The 20,586-nt window shown below is 42.3% G+C and overlaps 1 protein-coding gene across 14 annotated transcripts in view; it reads left to right on the top strand.

Moving 5' to 3' along the window:
• Bcas3 (BCAS3 microtubule associated cell migration factor) overlaps positions 1–20,586 on the top strand; it is a 478,038-nt gene that overhangs the window by 11,572 nt on the left and 445,880 nt on the right. For all 14 annotated transcript variants that reach the window (XM_040749387.1, XM_040749386.1, XM_040749389.1 and 11 more), the window contains exons 4-5: positions 1,073–1,148; positions 3,419–3,525. In XM_040749387.1, the coding sequence (XP_040605321.1) occupies positions 1,073–1,148; positions 3,419–3,525 (183 nt within the window). The remainder of the gene's footprint in view (positions 1–1,072; positions 1,149–3,418; positions 3,526–20,586) is intronic.

A 20,586-nucleotide genomic window follows, 5' to 3' on the forward strand; every position in this document is an offset into this window, starting at 1 on the left:
GAATTTCAAGTTACCTGGGTTGGCATTGAACTCCTGGCCTCAAGTTACCTTCCCTCTCAGTCTTACTTGTAGCTTTGAATTTAGTAACATGGATGACCACCACTCTACATGATCTGAAAAAATTGTGTGTGTGTGTGAGACCCGAGTTTCTATGCAATCCAGAATGACCCTGATGATCTTCCAACCCTTGGTTTATGCAGCACTGTGAATCAAGCCCACGGCTTCATGCATGCTAGACAAGCACTCCACCAACTGAACTACATCTCCAGCCCTCCTCAAAAACTTAATGAAAATGAGTTTAACCTGGAGAGGTTATGCTGGGCGCTGGTGGTGCACGCCTTTAATCCCAGCACTCGGGAGGCAGAGGCAGGTGGGTCTCTGTGAGTTGGAGGCCAGCCTGGTCTACAGAGCGAGCGCCAAGATAGCTCCAAAACTATACAGAGAAACCATAGAGAGATGACTTCTTTTGTACACTGATGGGTACTGCCAATATTTTAGCCATGCATATGTATCTTCCTGATTCTTGTAGGCTTGCAATTATTATTATTATTTTTTTTGTTTTACGAGACAGGGTTTCTCTGTATTGTTTTGGAGGCTGTACGTCCAGCCTAGCCTCGAACTCACAGAGATCCGCCTACCTCTGCCTCCCGAGTGCTGGGATTAAAGGCATGAGCCACCACCGCCCGGCTGTAGGCTTGCAATTATTAATGGGTACTTTGTATATGGGAAGCCAGATAATGGACTGAAAAAGTAATATTCTTGAGATGAATAGGTGTGTGGAGTTTTGTTATTCCGTAACCTTTATTGACAAGTGAAGGTGGTGATGGTCACTGTATTTAGGCTTCTGCAATTTTGCGATAAGTTCTATGAGAAGTATCATCTTTAACTGATATTATCAGATTCTCATATAAACATTCTTTGGGAGTAAAAGACATTCCAGAATGTGGTGGCTTCTGCAGAGAGGGATGGAGAAGTTGGAGGGGGTGGAATGGTTGAGTCACCTTTTGCTCTGAACTGTGTGGTATTGGAGGCATACAGTGTCTTAATGAAAACACTTCTGTTTGCTTTGCAGGCTTACAGCGGGACTCCTCTAACAGAAGAAAAGGAGAAGATAGTCTGGGTCAGATTTGAGAACGCAGATCTGAATGGTATGACCAACTTCTCTGGGATGTGTGTCTTAAGTGCTTTTTTGGGGTTGACCTGATTTTAGAAAGAGAGCCCCAATTCAGTCAGGCTACTTTTGCTTTTACTAACTTTTCAGTTTTGAAAATAAATTTGTCTTTAGCTGGGAGTGGTATGTATGCTTATAATCCCAGTGTCCATGAGGCTGAGGCAGGAGGATCCTGAGTTGGAAGTGAGACTGGGGCACATAGGAAGACCTGTTTAGTAAGTAAACACCCTACAGGGTATAGCCATTATGATCTTTGATCATCAGTTTAGATAGCATTTTCATCGTGGAAAATAAACTATATTCATTAAAGGTTGTTCTGTATATCCACCCCCCCAGTCCTTTTTCTTCTTCTTTTTAACAGACTTAATTCACTTTATTTTTCTTGTATAAAAACCTTATGTGGTAACCACAGCTGAAGCCTGGGTCCTCTGAACAGAGACTCTGGTGTGGGTTTTCACAAGATGGTCAGTGAGTTCCTGATAAGGAGACTTGGTGAACACAGTCTCTTTCCAGAGGCCTGGGGTCAGGTAGCTGTAGGTCTTGGAGACGGCATCAAAGGCGGTCTTGGCAAAGTTGCCCAGGGTGGCAGTGCAGCCCCTGGCTGATGTGTAGCAGTCATCAATACCAGCCATCATCAGTAGCTTCTTAGGCACAGGAGCAGAGACGATGCCAGTGCCTCTGGGGCCAGGGACGCACCAACACAAAGCCACAGCGGCCTGTCACTTTGCATGGAGCAGTGTGGGGCTTGCCAGTCTTGTTCCCCCAGCAGCCTCTCTGCACAGGGACAATGGAAAGCTTGGCTCAGATGATGGTCCCCTGGGATGGCAGAAGCTACCAAGGCCAACAGTAATCCCCAGTATCCACAAAAGCCTTGAACCTGGTCCGCTGGCCAGTCTGCTTTTTTCTTAAACTGGATGAAAGTAGCTGAAGATGACCTTGAACTTTTGATTCTTCTGCCACCCTGGCCACTTTCTGGGCTTCTAGGGATGGAACCTTAGACCTCTTGCATGCTACCAAGTATTCTACCAAGTGAGCTGCATTCTCAGGCCTGGACTGACTATTTTGAGGAAAGGTCTCACTGAATTGCTCTTTGTCCCTGAACTCACATTGTAGTCCAGGCTGGCCTTTAACTTGTTGTAGTCATCCTTCCTCAGCCCCATGAGTAGGGAGTAGTATAGGCCCCATACAGTTTTTAATTATGTGAACAGCCATGACTGTGACCATTGGTGTTTAACTGTCTCAAGATTCTGCTTCTGTTCTATCTGGCTTATACTCAGAAGGGAAATTGCTGGATTCCATATGGTAATTCCAATCTTAATTTTCTGAGGAACTAAGCCTTTGCTACAGTGCTTGTACTAATACAGGTTCCCGGTGACAGTGTATTTTCTTGGTTCTGGGGATTGAGCCCCCTGGCATTTGGCAAGTGAGGCACAGTCTGTCACTTACTCCCCATATCCCCAGCTCTTCAGATTCTGTACATTCCACATGTACTATTTATAATGTCAGAGTCCTGTACACCGTAGTAATTCATTCTTTTTCTTTGATGATGATATCACCCTTTCTTTGTACTATACTAGGACTATTGTCCCTTTGGTGGACATTTGTATTGTTTTCATCTTTTGGCTGTATACAAATGTTACTACGAACCAATCTATGCCTCCCTTCCCCATCCTCCAAAGCTAGTCTGGGCAATTTAGACGTTTTCTTTCTCACCCTGAAAAAGTAAAAGCAGGCTGGGGACATAGCTCAGCATTAACACACTTGCCTGCTATATACTACAAAGAAAAAACAAAGCAAACCTTTTCTTTTGAAGTAAGGTGCCACTGTGTAGCTACTTTGGCTCTGAAGTTACTATGTAGCCCAGGTTTCTTTGGTGATCTTCCTGCTTCAGCCTTCTACCTGCTCGGGTTACAGGCCAGAAATACCACATGGCCTGTGATCTTTTCTTTAAAAGTTTCAAATTATTTGTTTTTATTCATTATGTGTCTGTGTATGGTTATGTGCAAATATCCCCAGAAGTCAGAGACCTGGGCTGTTCTGGAGGTGGAATTACAGATGGTTTTCAGCCACTCAGTGTGGGTGCTGGGAACTGAACTTTGCAAGAGCAGCAAGTATTCCTAATCACTGAGCCATTCTTCAGGATCCCTGCTTTTATTGTTGTAACTGAATCTTTGTATCGTTGTAAGTAAAGAGTGGTTTTCTTGGTTCATACTGTCTTTATTTGCTTCTTTGTTAATCCTAATGCAGATACATCACGGAATCTAGAATTTCATGAACTGCATAGCACTGGAAATGAGCCCCCTCTGCTGGTTATGATCGGCTACAGTGACGGAATGCAAGTCTGGGGCATACCTGTGAGTATACAGAAGGGGTACCTTGCTGCCCAGCATAAGCTCTGCAGATATGTTTACACATTATTAAGGCCTTGTGGAGAGTCATGGAGGAGGAAGCAAGTGTCAAAAAGTGTCTAAAAGGACAAGTGGAGATGAGTAGGAATTGTGGGACTCTGGTTTATGCATGGTATCACTTTTATTTAGGGTAATGCTATTAAATGGGGGTTGTTTTCTAATATACATGAGAGTAAGCTGAGACTTGGGGGAAAGATTTGTAATTAGAAAATGTTAATATTGTAGGCGGACTTTTCTTTCCCACCCGCCAATTCCCAAAATAACTGACATTAATTATAAATGCTCGCCCGATAGCTCAGGCTTGTTGCTAGCTAACGCTTACATTTTAAATTAATCCATATTTCTTATCTGCCCTCTTCCATGTGGCAGGTACCTTCTTTCAACACAGCACATTTATTTTCTCTCTTTGTATCTTGAGGCTTCCCAGACTCTTTCCTTCTTATTCCCAGTGTCCTTAGTCTGCTTTTCCCACCTAACTTTATCCTGTCGAACTATTGGGCAGTCAGCTTCTTTATTAAACCAATCACAGCGTAACTTACACAGTGTACAGAAAGATTATTCAACAGCACAGTATATCAATTGTTTTGTGTGTGCTAAAACATTCACGTGGGGAGCTGGGAGGGAGAGTCAGATTGGGGAGCCAGTGGGTGATGGTATAAGCCTAATCCCAGCACTCAGGAGACACAGGCAGGCGGATCTCTGTGAGTTCAAGACCAAAGCTAGTTCTACAAATCTAGTTCCAGGACAGCCAGGGCTACACAGAGAAACCCTGCCTCAAAAAACCAAAACTAAACCAAAACAAAAAAGGCCCACAAAAACCCAAAAAACATTCACATGAACCAACAAGATGGCTCAGTGGGTAAAGCTGTTAGTTGCTGAGCCTTACAAGTTGAGTTCAGCCCCCCATCCCTATAGAAGCAGAGAACTAATGTCTGAAAATTGTCCTCTTTGACAGTTTCACAATGTCACATGCACTGCCTGCATGCCTTTAATCACAGACAAAGGCAGGAGGATCTCCCGGTTAAGGCCAGCCATGATTACACACACACACACACACACACACACACACACACACACACACACACACACACACACACACACACACGTCAAAAAGTAGAAATCTGATTGCCTGGAGGTAGGAGAAATGACAGAAGGGGGAAGTTTTTACCCTTTTGTATCCTTTGAATTTTGTACCAGATGAACTAGAATAAAACCTTTAGGGGCTGGAGAGATAGCTCAGCTGTTAGGAGCACTGGCTGTTCTTCAAGAGAACCGGGGTTCAATTCCCAACACCCACATGGAAGCTTACAACTGTCTGTAATTCCAGTACCAGGGAACCTAACATTTTCTTCTGTCCTTTGAGAGCACTAGGCATCTATGTTGTGCATAGACATACATGCATGAAAGCAAATAGTCATACATGTAAAATTCATTAAATAAACCAAGCTAGGTGGTGCTGGCCCTTTGGAGGCATTTCTGTGAGTTTGAGGCCAGCCTGATCTACAGAGTGAGTTCCAGGATAGCCAGGGCAATTATACAGTAAAGCCATGTCTAGAAAAAAGAAACAAAAATCACTTTTATTTATTTTGTGAGGTGTTCTTGAAGCTGTATTTGTTGCTGTGACATTGGCTGTTTCTTTTGTGATGTCACTGCTTGGGAGCTCTTTTATGGACTTGAACAGTTGCATCATCTTTTATTCTGATTTTATAAATGACCACTGTTTCCTAATACAAATACTTTAAATGACCATAATTTTGACATCACATTGTTATACTGTGGGGCCAGATGTTACAGGCTTGTAATCCTAGTTACTTAACAGGTTGAGGTAGGAGTATGACAAGTTCAGGGCCTGTCTAGGCAACTTAGTGGGATGCTGTCTCAAAAAACAACAAAATGGATGTAATGAACTTGAACATAGCTATGCACGTATCTGTCAGTCTATCTATGGCTTTCATACTTTGAGATGGCAATCTCTTTGAGGTTCACCTGGCCTCAGGCTCCATCTGTCTTTGTATTGAGTTCTGGGATCACAAAAACTATATTTTATGCCTGAATATTTGTGTAGAGACAGACAAACCCCCACTCGATGTTTCTCTGTAGCTTTGGAGCCTGTCTTGGAACTCACTTTGTAGACCAGCCTGGCCTGGAACTTACAGAGATCAGCCTGCCTCTTCATCCAGAGTGCTGAGATTAAAGACATTCGACACCACCACCCTTTGAAATAGGATTTTACTGTGTATCTGAGGTTGGCTTTGAACTCACAGCAATCCTGCTCAGCTGCCTGAGTGCTCCAGTCATAAGTGTGTAACACATTGACTTGCTTTGGTGGGTAGATTGCATGTAGTGGAGTTGCTGACACAAAGATGCTGAGTGCATTTATGGTTTTAGACTTTTTTTTTTTAAACTTCCGTGTATGGGTGCCTGCCTTGTGTGGGTGAGTGTCTTAGGAAGCCTGAAGAGGGTGTGTTGGATCCACTGAAACTGGAGTTAGAGGTGGTTGTAAGCTGCCTGGGTGGGTGCTGGTACTCAAACTCAGGACCTAGAAGAGAAGCAAGTAGCAAGTCCCCTTAACCTCCGGGCCATCTCTCCAGCCCTTTGATATATGTATATATACACTCTGTTGCTAGCTTTTTGTGATGCTGAGGATTGTATCTAGGATGTGTAGTAGGCAACAATACATCTCCAGCCCCCTAGTCCTTTTTCTTTTTGTGTATAGGAAGACCTTTAGGGTGGTAATAGTTGCCTCTGTAGGTGGGAAAATAGACACATAAAGTAAGATGAGAAGTGACTCAGTACTACAGAGCAAGACTTGCTCCAAGTGGCTTTATGTCAGGTACAGATGGAGTTTGGAAGAGTGCTGGGATTAAAGGGCCAGGCATTTTAATTTTGTTTTTGTTATTGTTCCCCCTGGAATGTTTCTTCATGAAAACATTCATTAGCAATATCCTACTTCAGATTTATTGGAAGTTGGGATACTCTACAGCTGTGTTTCTCAGCCTGTGGGTTGTAACCCATTTTGGGGATTGCATATCAGATATCTGTTTATCAGATATTTTACATTACTATTTGTAACAGTAGTGAAAGTACAGTTATGAAGTAGCAAGGAAAATAATTTTATGGTTGGGGTCCCCATGATATGAGGAGCTGTATCAAAGGGTCGAGGCCTTCCGGAAGGTTGAGAACCACTGCTCCACAGAATAGAATTTGGCCTAAATGACAATTATAACAAAAGCATTTCACTTGTATTACTTTAACATTTTGAGTTGAAAAATTTGTTTATGGGCCAGCAAGATGGCTCAAAAGGTAAAAGTGCTTGCTGCCCAGCCTGACAACCTGAGTTCATGGTGGAAGGAAAGCACCAACTCACACAAGTTATCCTCTGACCGCCACACAAGTGCCAGTCAATAAATCAATGAATGTACTGAAAATTTCACAAATTGTTCATGCACTTGTTGCTCCATTCTGGTCGTAGGACTGTCATAGCACACTCATAGGATTAAAGCTGTATTTTGCGGCTGGAGACTGCTGCTGGTTGCCAGGAACAAGTAGTTTTTTTCTCTTTTACTCATCCCCACCCCTAAGTATTGAGAACAAATCCCTAGGGCCTTACTCACGTGGGGCAAGTGTTCAGGTGTGCAGGTGGCTCTGCTCTTGGCTTCAATTCATGTTTTCAAAGCTTTGCCTTGTTTTGTAACCTATAAAGAGGAAACACAAGCTGAATTGAGGGAGTGGTTTCATTAGTGTAACTTTCCTGTATTAATAGGGAAGTGACTACATTCATCTCCACGTGCTGTTTACAGGCAGCTTGTAAGGGGTGGCCTTCACAGGATGGTTGGGCTGGCTTAGGGGTGTTGACTGGATTGAGTACATTCTTGTGATGGGACTCAGGTAGCTCTGCCCGCCCACTTGTTTGGTGATGATTGGAGGCATCACTTTGAATAGTTTCAAAGGTGGCTTGTATCATCTGAGAATATCTTAAAAGGATCTAATCCTCCTTTCCCTCCAGTTGTATTTGGGAAGGTCAAAGTAACCGTCTCTTGCTGGTCACTGTAGTCACAGGGATACGTGAGCTCACTGTGTTCTTTGGTTTGCTTTTGGAGTGTTGGGTTCCTCCTAGGACATTATCCCAGGTAATGTTTTCTGTGAGGTCACAGTTACTACGATTTTGGTGAGAAGGTCACTCTGCTTGTGAGTGTGGGACTATGTTGTCAATCTGGCTTGGCCTGAACGCAGATTCACAGCCAAATCCAACAGCTGTACTTCATCACTTCCCAAGAAGGACAGCAGAAAAGACCATGACAGTAATTTAGCTCTTATTTTCATTTGTAAACTTTTTTTTTTTTTTTGCAGTATGGAGATTGATGAGACCCCTGTCTTTAAGTCAGACACTCTTCTGCTGAGCTACTGTGAAAGGCTGGGGTATTGCACATAGCCTAGACAGTGAGGAAGCTTATGCTGGTCAATAAGTTGACTTCCACAGGTCTTAGCTGATGGCAGGTCACAGTGCTTTTCAAACCATATCCAGTCCTTGGGTCACTGCTTCTTTTTTGTGGGGGAGGGGTTTGGAGACGGGCTTTTTCTGTGTAACAGGTTTCTTTGTGTAGAAGCCCTAAGCTGTGCTGGAACTGGCTCTGTATAATAGGCTGGCTTTGAACTCACAAAGATCTACCTGCTTCAGCCTCTCAAGTGCTGGGATTAGGCTACCATGCCTGGCTTCCATTTAATCAAAATTTTATGACATGCAGGGCCTCATGGATGCTAGCAAGGACCCATCCACTGAGCTGTAACCCTGACCCCTGTTTGCTGATTTTATGTTATTATCCCCAGTGTGACTCTGAAGAAGAGTATAAATAGAACTGAGGGTATTGCTTGGTGCTAAAGTACCTGCGTGACAAGCCCAGGCCTGGCCTTGATTCTCAGTTAACCTCCTGACCCCCACCAAAATCCGGCTAAACTTCAGTTTTAAAAATTAAGTGTATGGTATTTTGCCTGCATGCATGACTGTGTACCATGCACATGCTTGGTGCCTGTGGAGGCCAGAACAGGGCATCAGAAACTCTGGGAGTTAGAGGTTGCTGTGAGCTGCCGTGTTGGTACTGGGAATTAAACTCTGGTCCTCTGGATGAGCAGTCATCTCTCTAGTCCTCTAAACTTTATTTTAAACTGTGTATTGGTGAGAAGATGTCTAGGGTCTAGTTAGTGAGAATCCCACTATGGCAGAACTAAGCAGTTCTGTCTCTGTAGCAGGTTTCTGTTGTTTTAGTGTTTCATGGATCATATTCTTACCAGGTAACTCTGACTGGCCTGGAATTCCCACCTGCTTGCCTTTGCCTCTCCAGTGCTGGGATTAAAAGCCCATGCCACCAACCAGCTGTTTCTGCTATTTTTTTTTTTTCCGTGACAGGGTTTCTCTGTATTGATCTTGGAACTTGCTCTGTAGACCAGGCTGGCCTCGAACTCACAGAGGTCTGCCTGCCTCTGCTGGGATTAAAGGTGTGCGCCAACAATGCCTGGCCTGTTTCTGCTATTTTTTTTAAAAAAGATTTATTTGTTTATTATATATACAGTGTTCTGGTTGTGAGCTACCATGTGGTTGCTGGGAATTGAACTCAGGACTTCTGGATGAGCAGCCAGTGCTCTTAACCTCTGAGCCATCTCTCCAGCCCTGTTTCTGCTATTTTGTATGTGACTGTTTCCCACGCTGGCAGGCCTCTTCTGTCAGTGTGTCTGCTGTGTCATAAGAAGAAATGGTGTGAGCCAGGCGTTGGTGGTGCCGGGCGTTGGTGGCGCACGCCTTTAATCCCAGCACTCGGGAGGCAGAGGCAGGAGGATCTCTGTGAGTTCGAGGCCAGCCTGGTCTATAGAGCGAGTTCCAGGACAGCCTCCAAAGCCACAGAGAAACCCTGTCTAGAAAAACCAAAAAAAAAAAAAAAAAAAAAAAGAAGAAGAAGAAGAAGAAATGGTGTGTATGGTGACTCCACTTGTAATCTAGCATTTGGGAGGTAGAGGCAGGAGAATCAGGAAGGAGTTCAAGGCTGACTAGTTTGAGTACTACCTGAGACCTTGTTTGAAAACAAAAGAAGCACAGAAAAAAGAGCATTTATTTGTTGAGTTTATGTTAGTGTATGTGTTCTCCCATCCTGTCTCTTCCTTGCCCTGGTCTGAGTCTGAGTTTTACTATTTAGCCCAGGCTAGCTATGGGCAATATTCCTGCCTCTGCTTCTGGAATATGTGACTATACCTTGCTCTGTATCTGCTTTTTTGGAATTTTTCTCCTAGTCTTAGACATTGGTTGAGTTAGTATTAGTTTAATGGTTTTACTTTATGCAGTACATGTGTGGGATACATGATAGACAGGGTTTTTGTGGTTGCAGAGCTAGTAGGAGAGAGCCTTCAGTAAACACAAATTAACATATAAGAAAAACAGGAGATTCTAATCAGAAGGGGCACGAATGTAGGAACAGGATCTTATCAGTTAAGGGGGGGCATGATGGTTTGACTGGGGCAGGAGGATCATTAGATCTAGGTTAGCCAGGACAACATAAAGAGGCCCTGTATCTAATAATGTTATGTGAAGGTTGGGGGGGGGGCACAGATCCATTGTATAGCACTTACCTGGAACACGCCCCCCAAAGTTATAAATGGTAGATGGGTCAGGTGACTCATGCCTGTAATCTTACTGCTTGGGAGGTAGAGCTGGTTGCTTTTGGAGTTATGGGCCAGCTTATTTAAAAAAAACACATGTCCTAAAATTGAAACTTTATGGGGGCGTGCCTGGGTCTGAACACTCAGGAGGAAACAGGAGAAACAGTTGTTCAAGGTCATCCTTAGTTATATAGCAAGTCTGAGGCCAGCCTGGTCTACACAAGGCCATCTCTTCAGAAATGGTATTTTGTTTATAATGAAACATCATTTAGATTTCTCATTTTGTTATTTTAATCTCAGGAATATTGCAATAAATATCTCTATGGTTATGTAATTTTGGGAGATCAATATAAGTAAGGCTCTTGTTAGTTTTGTCAAATTGCATTCTTGTAAAGCCATGCCATTTATATTTCCCTTCTCATTCATTAACTCATTCACTTAGCAAAGATTTATTGATTGTCCATTACATGCCTGACTGCATTGAAGGTGCTGGGAAAACAATACTGAACCAAACAAAGCCATTCTGTTTTGGAATGGGGAAGAGTTAGTGAATGTGTGTCCTGTGTTAGATGGTGATCAGTGGCTGGGCAGTGGTGCTGGCACCAGCCTTTCATCACAGCGCTTGGGAGGCAGGGGCAGGTGAATCTCTGTGTCTACAACGAGACTTCCAGGATATCCAGGGCTACACAAAAACCATGCCTAGATGGTGACCAGTATGATGCTAGGTGGTTGGTGTTATGGGGTGCCGTCTGACAGGCTCAAATGAGCAGAAGTGTAGAGCAATGACTCACTTGTGGTGTGTTCAAAGGCAGTGCAAACCCTGTTGGGAATATGCTTCAGATAATAAAGAACAGTAAGGGGATGGTCTTAGCTGGAGCTTTGGACAGCATGAAGAATGCAAGAAGGTCATGAGCAGGGAGTGGTGGCACACACTTCTGATCCCACAACTCCAGAGACAGAGGCAGGTTAGTGAGTTCCGGGCTGACCTGTGCTGTTTATGGCAAAACCCTGTCTCAGAAAGGATAGTGGGTTAAATTACATGGCTATAGTGGGTTAAAGCTTTGGTACCATTACAAGGACTTCTAAAATTTGCATATAGTGCAAAGTTGAAACATTTTTATAGTGAAAACATGCACATCCAATACCTGGATTGGCCCACTAAATTTGTACTATGCTGAGGTTCACTGTGCTAAGGTTCAAGCAGTTGGCTCAGGGGCTAAAAGTGCTTACTGTTTTTGAGGAAGGGCCCGGGTTTGATCCTCAGCACTCACATGTTTGCTCATAACTGCTTGTATCTCCAGTTCCAGGGGCTCACAATCCTGCTTCTGGCCTCACCTGACACATGACATTCAAGGAATTCCCTGTCCCGAATTAACTTAGGTTCCACTCCACCTACTACTCATCATGAGAGGTCTCATGGATGACGCACTGTAGATTGCTTTTCCTGTTGTTGTAGAGTTTCCTTTACCCGTACGAATTATTTCCTGTGTGGCCTTTGTTTTTCTGCACAGTGTTTTGAGAAACAGTCATGTTGTCCATTTCATTTAATTCCATCAAAGTTTCTCATTCTGTTTACTAAAAAGAAAACAAATTAGGTGTTGGGGTTTGAGCCTAGAACCACATGCACTCCAAGCAGGTGCTCCCCACTGAGCTGACTCCCAGCTCACTCTCTTCCTGGGTTCCAACTGCTGGTTATTAATGACCATATGAAGACCCTTGAATAAGTCTTTGTGTAAAACTATGCATCCACCTTTCTTAGATAACTTCCTGTGTGTGGGTTTGCCGATTCATGCACTTGGAATGTGGTCTATTTAACAAACTTGTAAAGTCTTTTCCAAGGTGATTGTACCATCTTATATTACTCATAACTGTGTATGACTTGTTCTGCATCCTGGCAAATGTCTGATGTCATCCATCTTCAGAATTTTAGTATTCTGGTGGATAATTTGAGAATTCAATTAGCTTTAGTATTTCCCTGATGACTGATAATATTGAGCACTTTTTTTTTTACTTTGGCTTTCCTTATATGTCTTTTAGTAGTGTTCTGCACAAAAATTTTCCCCATCAAGTAATGTGTTTTTCCTCCACCACTGAGCTGCATTCCCAGGGGTTCCCCCACACAGAGTCTTAGAGAACATTGCAGGATTTTGATCAGAGGTAGACAGTGATCATTCTAAAAGTGAGAAGGCTATGTGCAGAGCAGATTTCAGTGTCAGGACTGAGTTTGATTTAAATGTGTGGATCAAGGTCTGATGAGTGACCTGTTTGCTCACTCACAACAAGGTTAAATGCAGAAGTCAGTACCTGTACTATTTGGAAGCCTGTACTGTTTGCCACTGTACAGCATCTGGTTGTGTTTGTGGTTTATAGAAGTGTCTGTTAGATAGGAGAGAAAGCATTCATAAATTTGTGCTGCCATGAAAAGGGCATCCAGTTTGATGGGCCATATTTAGGACAGTGAGTATATTACAGGCATTTTGTATTATTTATAGTGATATTTATTGCTACTGTTTGTGTACTTGATCCTTTTCTTATTGGAAACTTCTTTTAAGACAGATCTCATGTAGCTCAAGCTGGTTTTGTTTCTGTGGATGACCTTGGACTTCTGTCCCTACTTCTCTAGCGCTGAGATTGCAGGCCTGCACAGCTAACTATGCAGTGTTGGGAATGCCCCCAGGGCTTTGTGCATGCTAGGCCAGCATTCTTCTAACTGAACTCTACCCCAGTCCCCATCTGTGTACTTAGGTTTGAATCCAGAGCCTTCCATATTGTATATATGTCCCTGAGAACATTCCTAGCCACTGTCTTGGTTTGTTTAACACAAAGAACTCCTTTATGATTTTTGAAATATTTGCAATTAAATGTTAATTGTGGTCCTGGGAGTAGGATATTGAATTTTCAGGGTGAAAATGTGACTTCTGGGAGTATGGGCTTGTTAACACTCATTGGTAACGATTCTCATGGCTGTTGTGGTGTAGAATGAGAATGGCTTCCATATGCTCATGTGTTTGAGTATTTGGCCCCCAGCTGGTGGAACTGTTTGGGAAGGATGAAGAGGTGTGGTCTTATTGGAGGAGGCCACTGAGGGTGGGCTTTGAGGTTCAAAAGACCACAGCATTCCTGTTATCTCTCTCTGCATTGTGCATATGGATCACAGATCTTCTGTGTCTGCCGTACTATGCAGTCACACACAGCATGCCTTACTTTTTATGTAAGTGCTGGGGATTGGAACCCAAGGGCTCCTGTCCACTGGATCACCTCTCTAGCCTCTGGAATGGCATCACATTTGAAGAAATAAAATTTGAGCCCATTAAAATTATATATGGCATATTTAAAAATAATTATAAAGGGTTCTTCTTTAAAAGTTTACTTATATAAACTGGGTGTGATAGTTTGTGCCTATATTCCCAGCTGCCCAGGAGTCTGGGGCTGGAGTATCCAGAGGTTTTTCCTCCACTAATGTCTGAGACCCAAGTAGGGCAGGTGTGTGGTATATACCTTTAATCTAATGTATGGGTAGTGTGTGGTATATATCTTTAATCTGATGTGTGGATGGTATGGCAGAGGATTATGATTTTGAGGTCAGCGTCCAATAGCTGGTAAGAGCCTGACTCAACACAAACAAGCAAATAAAAACAAAAGAACACAAAACAAAATGTGGGCTTGCTAGTTTAGGTCTGCTATCACAGCTGTGCTGCAAGTCTAAGGCCAGCCTGGGCAATTTTAGCAAGTCCTGTCTCAACAAAACTTTGCTCAAGTATCTGGGGACATTGCTCAGTAGTAGGACACTGGCCTTGTGCTCATATGACCTTGGTATCAAGTTCCAGTACATTTTGCTCTCTGTTTCTTAATGTATTTACAAATACCTACTATTCTAATGAAATCATGAAATATTGATTATAGTACTTGGAAGGTGCTGGTTGTGGAAAAGTTATTTGCCATGTGCTTTGGAGCTTTGCATGTGCTTCTGGTGCTGGACACTAGGTGTCACTGGTACATTGATCTATGAAAACCAGAAAATGTCTGCCATAAAGCTGCTAGTAGCTTTACATACCAAAACCCTGAGAGCAAACACGTGAGGGCATATTTGAGGTAAAAACCAATTAGTTCATTATTTATTAGAAACTGCATGCCAGTAGACATTGCCACGTTGAGACTGTTAGCCAGGAAACATTTTTATAGGTTTCGTTTGGGAATAATATGAAGTTGGCGATTTGAGTGCACTGCTAAGCAGGGAAGGTTTGGAGCCCATGCAAGGATGCCGATGGCTTTGAGAAGAGGGCTTGTTTGGTTTGTTCTGTTCTTTTCTTACTGGAAGGAGAAGTGATGGATGGATCTTCATTGGGTGTCATATTGAATAAAAAGCAGAAATGAGGTTACAAGTTGAAATAGTTTTCCTATATTGTCTTTTCTTTCTTCTTATTTTATTTTATGTTGTTGAGCTGGAGTTTCTCTGTAACCCAGACTGGACTCAAACTCTTGGGATTGTCCTGCCTAAGCCTCCTAAGAGCTGGAATATAGGTGTGTGTCACCGTGGTTGGTTCTGTGATATTCAAAGTAATGGGCTTCATCTATGGCATCTTCATACACGTGTCCTTCTTTTTATCATTCACTCCTTCCCCTGTAGTATGTTTCTTAAGGCAGTCTTTTAGAGCAGTCTATCTGAAATGTAACTTTTTTGTGTGTTCTAATATCATTATGCAAACTTGGCTGATTTGATATAGGCTGGTTGACATGCCATAAATGAAGTTTGTCCTAATTTGGAATATTTCTTGAATAAGAGCTTTTTTTTTTCCTCTCCAAGAGACAGGGTTCTCTGTAGCCTGGACTGCCTGGAGCTGACTTTGTAGACCAGGCTGGTCTCGAACTCACAGAGTCCGCCTGCCTTTGCCTCCCGAGTGCTGGGATTAAAGGTGTGCGCCACCGCTACTAATCAGGCTTTTCCTTGTATATGTGTGATTGTGCTTGTATGCACACAAACAAGGGAAGTTTAGCTGGAAGAAATTTTAAGGACCTTTTTCTCATGAAGTTCTCTAGAGAGCATTCCTCCTCCCTGACTGGCAAGACAATCACTGTCCTGACCACAGATTACCTTTGTACTTTTTAGACATAATTTAAATTGATGCAGTATGGAATCTCCCTTGTCTGTCATCTTCTGCTCAGTGTATATTTTAGATTCATCCCAGTCAAGATGTAGCAAGAGAATGAATTAAAGGCAATCGAGTTTGTGTGCCTGAGTGATTGTGAAGTGTTTATGACAGCTGCTAGGCCGACACTCTCTGTAATGGTGCTCCATTGACTTCTGAGCACCTTCCAGTCTGCCTCCAGGGGTGAGTGTCAGGTTGTCTGAGTGCTTTTGCATTAACATCTACCCCAAGGAAGATCTTACAGAAGTGTTAGCTGTAAATGGGAGATACCATTAGAGCAGCTTCAAAGGCCCCAGCGATGCTTACATTGGTGGGTGCTGAAGCCGTAGCTGGGGTTTTGAAGTGCAGTGTCTGAATCAGCTGTGCATAGCCAAGGGGCGCATCATGTCGCTCTCCTTTCATCTTCTTTTGGAAAATCAGGCTGGAGGGAAAAGGTTAAAGTTGCCTCAGTCCTTTTTCGATGTGTGTGAAAATTTGGAAGTATGAAAATATGATTACAAGTTCCATTCATTATTTATGTTCTGTGGTTTTCATACTGTTCCTGAGACTCACTTCCTTCTTGCTTCAAGTTTTGTGTTTTGTGTTTAGTGTAAAGACCAAAATACAGACTGACTTGCTGTCTCCTTCATGTGGTCAGCAAATCTCTGTTCTTTAAGTTGTAAGTTCTCACAATACACATTTTAGGTGGTTTTGTGGTTTGTGTTTTCTTCCCTGCTGGCATACAGAGTCTGTTATGGAGACACTGACACTTTGGCATCAGCTGAATCATTTGTGGTTGGGTGGCAGAAATACAACAGAAAACTTCTTCCTTTCTTGCAGAAAGACTGCCTGCGTCTGTTAGGAATGCATTCCTAAGGTTCTGAAACCGTCAAGCAGAGCTGTAACATGAAACACTGGCAGTGCCTTGTTAAAGCAAAAAGCCTCCCAAATTAAAGATGCTAGCTTGACATTCAATGTGGTTTCTCACTGTGATGCCCAGGCATCTTAAAATACCAAGCTTTTGTGATCCTCCTGCCTCAGCTTCTCTTCCTGAGTAGTAGTACAGTTATGTGCCACTATCCCTGTCTGAGAACTGTAGGAGATGCCTGTGTCTTTTGAGGTGGGACACTTTGGGCAAGCGTTCTCCTTTTTTTTTAGTCTTTAAAGTGAAAGTACAATCCCATGATCCTTCATGATCCATGAAGAATTTGTTCCAAGATAACTCACTCCTCCCCAATATAAAATAGTAGATACTTCTATCTCTCTTATTAAACTGTAGTAGTTTCATATAACCCAACCACATTTCCCTGAGTACTTTTAAGTTATTTTAGGTTCTGATACCTAGTACAATGTCAGTCCTATTTTAGTAGTTGTTAGGTGTAGTGTTATAGTAACAACAAAGTAAAAAGCCTCTGCGATCAGTACAGATATGCCACACCTGCTTTGAGATGGTGTTGGAATGCAGATGACCCCGTGACACAAAGGACTGACTGTACAACATCAAGGTGGCGTCAGAGTCTTCCAGGCAGAACCTGCTGTGTGGTTGCTTTGGCTAATTAACAGCTAATTAAAATCTCCCTTCTTCTGTCACCCAGAATGCCTGGTCCTCTTGCCGAAGACTCCCTAGAGTTGGCATTATAGGTACATGTTAGCTCATGGCTGGCAATTTTGGCTTTAACTTTACTGAGTTATTAAGTTCAGATGATGCATGCCATTGCCTTACCCCATAGTAACATGTATCCATTTCTCCCTAATGAGAAGGATTTTTGTTACTCCTCAAGAAAAACTATGATGTTACAGTTTTCCTTTTAAGTAATTTTTTTGGGGGGGGGGAGCGTTTTCGAGACAGAATTTCTCTGTGGCTTTGGAGGCTAGCCTGGAACTAGCTCTTGTAGACCAGACTGGTCACAGACTCACAGAGATCTGCCTGCCTCTGCCTCCCAAATGCTGGGATTAAAGGCGTGCGCCACCACTGCCTGGCCCTTTTAAGTAATTTTATTCAATTAGTATATGATTAATTATTACCAGTTTATAAATTGATAATGATATAACTGTATATTTATAAGAGTTTGAGTCTTTTATTGCTTTAGGAATTGAATTAAAATATTTCTAGATTTATTCATTTTATGTTTATGAATGTTTTAACTGCATGTTTGTGTGTGTGCACCGTGTACATGCTTGGTGCCCACATGGTTGAGATGGCATCTAATCCTTGTGAGTCTCCTTGTGGGTGCTGGGAACTGAAACCGTGTCCTGGAAGAACAAGTGCTCTTAATCTCCGCGTTCCTTCCTTTTCTCTTTCTGCTTTTGCTTTTCATCTCTCCTTTCTTCCCCTTTGCTATTAGGGAAAACTAATTTTGGGAATTATAATGATTTTCCATGCATTCTATATACATTTAATTTGTAGGGTTTTTTCATGTAGTTTTAGATTTGCATAGGAATTGAGCTGAAAGTAGATTTTCCTCCTTCCTGCTAGTAACACCTCAGGCTGTGCTGTGACTGTTGCAGTATATGAGCCAGTGTTTATCTTGTTTACTTATTTTATTTAAAACATTTTACATTTTCATTTTCATTTTGCCTGTATGTATGTTTGGGCACCACTTTGAGTGCCTGATGCCTATAGAGGGTGTTGGATCCCCTTGTGTTGTTGTTAACAAATGGTGTGAACCACCACGTAGGTGCTGGGAATTGAACCCAGGTCTTTTGGAAGAACAGACAGTGCTTTTAACCACTGAGCCATCTCTCCAGTAGCAGTCTTTTCTTGTTCTTTAAGACAGGGTCTCATTGTGTAGCCCCAATCAGCTGGAGCTCTCTATGCAGACCAGGCTGGCCTGGAACTGACAGATCCTCCTGACTCTGCCTCTCCAGTACTGAGATTACAGGCGTGTTACCGACACACATGGCCTAGGTAGCAGTCTTTTTTTTTTTTAAATCAGAGCCATAAATCATAGGTAATAGTTGGGCAGTGGTGGTGCATGCTTTTAATCCTAGCATTCAGGAGGCAGGTGGAAATTTGTGAGTTTGGTGCCATCCAGTTATATAGAGTGAGTTCCAGGACAGCCAGGGCTATGCAGAGAAACCCTTAAAAAACACACACACACACACACACACAGGTAATAACATTCTTGTAGATCCATGAATTAAGTTGTTCCATAATGTGTTCCTTTATATATTTGAACACATCTGTAGATGTTAAATATTCATAACAGGATTTAAGAACAGTGGGTTATAGGTATTACCTGCTAAACACTAAAATTGATAGGTGCAGTCATTTGTCATTTATTCCCTCAGCAAACATATCCTTGGTCTAACTCTCTTTTAGTATTAATTATGCACTACATGCTTTTAAACATATAATTGTGTATCTATAAGTTATTTGTATATAAGTTATTTGTTTATTACAAAGCTATTCTTAGGTAGCAGATTTATGTATCATATAAACATAACATAGTCTAGTTTGTTTTCTACTAAAGTAAACAGTTAGGGTGCTGTAGATACTCTGCATTGTTAGTTACCATAGGGTGTGACTTGGGCAGTAAGAATAAAATTTTAAGGAACACAGATGTTAGCAGTTTTGTGGTCCAAGACTTCTTCAGGTGGAGTTAGACTGCTCACCTAACTTGATGACTCTAAGATGAATAGAGTTTTTGATTTAGAGGCAAAATGTACTTGAGAGAGACCTGAGAAATTCTTCTTGTTTTCCAAGTCTCATGGCTCACTTAAAAACTCAGATTCCGATGCTGGGGAAAGAGATCAGTGTTTTCCAAGCAAGCCTGAGGCCTCAAGTTTAATCCCAGACCCCCATGTAGAAACTGGGTGTACATTATAATTCCTGTGTCGGGGAGGCAGAGACTGTCTGATCCTGAAACTCAGTGTTAGCACTCACCCTACAAGAGGGTGAAGTGGTATTTTGTTTATCATCAGAGAAGATCAGAGTGCAAAGCTAGCCACACTAGTTAGCTAGGCTAGGCAATGGTGGCACACACCTTTAATCCCAGCACTGAGGAGACAGAAGCAGACAGATCTCTGTTAATTCAAGGGCACCCCGAACTACATGAAATTGATTCAGTCTAAAAGAGAAATAGAACTCACACCAAAGGTGATCTTAGTACTTGGGATCCCATGCCTTTAATCTAATTCCAGCACTAGAGAGGAATATAAGGCGGGAGAATGCAGGAGCTCAGTACAGTCTGAGGTTTGGTGGAGACAGATGCAGTCTGGAGATGCAGTCTGAGGACAGGATCACCCCTTAGTCTGAGCATTGGTAGAGGTGAGATATCTCTAGTGGCTGGCTGCTTGGTTTCTCTGATCTTCAGCTTTAACCCCAATATCTGTCTCTAGGTTTTTATTATTAATACCAATTATAATTCGTGCTACTAGAGGGTGGGAATGGAGAGCTACCTCAGTGTAGGATTTATTTAAACTATTGTGATTTTTTTTTGAGACAGAAGCTACATCCAATTCACCCTGAGCTCATTATGCATCTCAGTTTGGTTTTGAGGTTGTGTCAGTTCTCCTGCTGTAACTTCCAGAGTATTGGGATTATTGCCACGTGCCACCGTACCAGAAAGCTCTAGGAGTTCTGAGGCTGGATCTCATTCTGTAGCCCAGGATGGCCCTGAGCACTACATCCCCCTCCACCTGCCTCTCAAGTGCTAGATTCTAGGCTATGACACACTTTCCTTGATTAAACTGGCTAGAGCCTTAACAATTTATTGATCTTTTTTCTGAACCAGCTTTAGGTTTCATTGATTTCTCCCCCATTGATTTTATTTTTTCAGATTTATTGATTTCACCTCTTAATTGATGTTCTTTTTTTCATCTCAGGTTGTTTTCGATTTCTTAGTCTCTTTTTTCAACTCTGTGCATTTAAGAGTGCGGATTTCACTCTGTGACTGCATACTACAAGTTGCAATTGGCTTTTTATTTTCATTTAGTTAAAAATATTTTAAAGTTCAGTTTGGTGATACATGCTTGTAATCCATGAACTTGTGAGGGTCAGGAGTTCAAGGACAGCATGGGCTGAATGAGACCCTGGCTCAAATGAAAACAGAGAAAACAAACCATAAACAAAATATTTTTAAAAATTTTGAAACTTTCTTCTTTGAACTGTGTGTTGTTTACAGATTGGTTGCTTAATCTCACTAGTGTTTTGTTATTTTCCAGATGTCTTGCTGTTACTAATTTCTGCTGTAGTTCCATTGTGGTGAGAGGGTAGTCTGTGGTTTCTGTTCCT

The sequence above is a fragment of the Mesocricetus auratus genome, unplaced genomic scaffold (assembly GCF_017639785.1).
Source record: "Mesocricetus auratus isolate SY011 unplaced genomic scaffold, BCM_Maur_2.0 Super-Scaffold_100007, whole genome shotgun sequence".
NCBI classification, from domain to species: domain Eukaryota; kingdom Metazoa; phylum Chordata; class Mammalia; order Rodentia; family Cricetidae; genus Mesocricetus; species Mesocricetus auratus.